Source organism: Salvia splendens, chromosome 11 (assembly GCF_004379255.2).
Source record: "Salvia splendens isolate huo1 chromosome 11, SspV2, whole genome shotgun sequence".
NCBI classification, from domain to species: domain Eukaryota; kingdom Viridiplantae; phylum Streptophyta; class Magnoliopsida; order Lamiales; family Lamiaceae; genus Salvia; species Salvia splendens.
This window is the reverse complement of record NC_056042.1, coordinates 6,349,308-6,351,446: the sequence shown is the minus strand read 5'-3', so window position 1 is coordinate 6,351,446 and position 2,139 is coordinate 6,349,308. Positions and strand designations below refer to the sequence as shown.

The window sequence follows — 2,139 nt, the reverse complement described above, 5'->3', positions numbered from 1 at the left end:
GATGAAATGGAGAAGGAAGGGTGTATATTTATATTAATTGCCATGATGTAAACTCTTTAGGTAAAAAGCAATATAATAATAATAATAATAATAATAATAATAATAATAATAATAATAATAATAATAATAATAATAATAATAATAATAATAATAATAATAATAATAATAATAATAATAATAAAAAAAGGGAAAATAATGAGGGATGAATTGCGTAGATCGGATCCAGCAAATGGGAGAGGGCCAGCGTGGCGCAATAATATGGGCCGTTGGGAAATCACCCCGCACGTATTTATTACTACAAATTATTTTCCATTATAATAATATAAATATCACAACACAGACTTTTCCCCATATTTTAATCGTTCCATGATAACGACAACGTGCATAATTTCTAGCAGCCTATAAGGCAATCCCACCATGGTATTATGCTGCTGTGCCAAAAGCTTATTTGGTTCCTTCCCCTCTCTCTCTCTCGGCTGCTACTCATTGAGAGAGAGATAGTAATATTACTACTTTCCAATTATCAAATAATTAATTATAGCAATGGGAAGATCTCCTTGCTGCTCCAAGGTTGGCCTCCGGAGAGGCCCTTGGTCCACTAAAGAAGACTCCCTTCTCGCCAATTTCATTCAGCAAAATGGCGAAGGTCAATGGAGATCGCTCCCCAAGAAAGCAGGTAATAATAATTACCAGCAGCTCGCCTGCTATTACTTGTCACTAGTTTCTTTTTCAGTATGTTATTAATATGGTTATGGTTATGGTTATGTAGGACTATTGAGATGCGGAAAGAGCTGCAGGCTGAGGTGGATGAACTACCTGAGGCCCGGGATAAAGAGGGGCAACATAAGCGAGGATGAGGAGGATTTGATCGTACGCCTGCACGCTCTCCTTGGCAACCGATGGTCCTTAATAGCCGGTAGATTGTCAGGTCGAACCGACAATGAGATCAAAAACTACTGGAACACGCACCTTCTGAAGAAGCTCAACACCACCCACAAGGACCTCGCCCCCAACCCGAAGAAAAATAAGAAGAACAAGAAGAGAAATGCCACCCCCTCTCCCCCTCCGCCGCCGGCCAAGGTAGCCCAGGCTGCGCCTTCTCCGCCTAAGATTAAAGTGTGTGCGCCGAAGGCGATAAGGGTGTCGCCGTCGTTCTCGCGGAGCAGCAGCTACGACAGCTTGGCCAGCGGCGCATCCAACAGCGACAGCGCCTGCGCGCCGGAGGAGCTGGCGTTCATGCCGGTGGCGTGGCCGCCGATATTCGAGCTGGATGAGGGGGGCTACGGGTTATGCGGCGCCGACGACGACGATTTCCTCAACGGAGGGTATATTCTGCCGGTGCTTAATCACTCCGATTCAATATCTAGCGATGTGAACATGTTGGAGAAAGTCTACGATGAATATCTCCAGCTTCTGTAGAACTTCTATCTTTAAAATCCAAAAAAAATGATAAATAAATAAAAAACGAAATTATGGATTACTACTTCTTTTTTCTTCCCTTTTCATTTTCTAACTAATAAATGTGAGTAAAACACATTAAAATCCGACAGTATTGTCCCGTTCTATTTGGGATTTTTGTCACAATGTAATTAACTGCTACTGTTAATTAACTCCTATTGTCACGTCGCTCAGTAGAGGCTGTTCATTTTCATCACTCATTTTAAAAAAACTTAAGAGTCTTAATTAATTAAGGCATGAGTTTTAAGAAATGTACACAAAAGTGGGTTGACTAAGTTAGTGGAATTTGAGTTCTACTTATATAAATTACTTTTATAATAAAATATGAGTGAAATAAGTTGGTGGAATGTGAGACCTACTTATCATTTATTGTAAAAGTGATATAGAAATCTTAAGTTGAGAGAGCAAGAAATGGAAAAATGACTATTAAGTTGGGACAAAGGAAGTACTATTCTGTATATACATATGTTTATGACGTAAACAAAAAATCCATGGATCTCAATTATTTATAGAAGGAAAATTGAGGGAATCAATTAAGTCAAGGAAACCAGATGGAAAACAACTATGGTTCGTTTATGTGTAAAATCAATATGCCTTAAACCGTATACCTAATCATTTTTGTAACCATCTAGATGTATATGAACTTGACCATATTTCTCACGATAGCCTTCGACTTAGATT

General features: G+C 39.1%; 1 protein-coding gene across 1 annotated transcript; it reads left to right on the top strand.

The window, feature by feature from the left end:
• Window positions 1–418: 418 nt before the first annotated feature.
• On the top strand, window positions 419–1,480 carry LOC121756433 (transcription factor MYB1-like). The gene is made up of 2 exons (XM_042151983.1): window positions 419–676; window positions 770–1,480. The coding sequence occupies exons 1-2, from the start codon at window positions 544–546 to the stop codon at window positions 1,417–1,419; spliced, it is 783 nt and encodes a 260-aa protein (XP_042007917.1). The 5' UTR covers window positions 419–543; the 3' UTR covers window positions 1,420–1,480.
• Window positions 1,481–2,139: the final 659 nt, after the last annotated feature.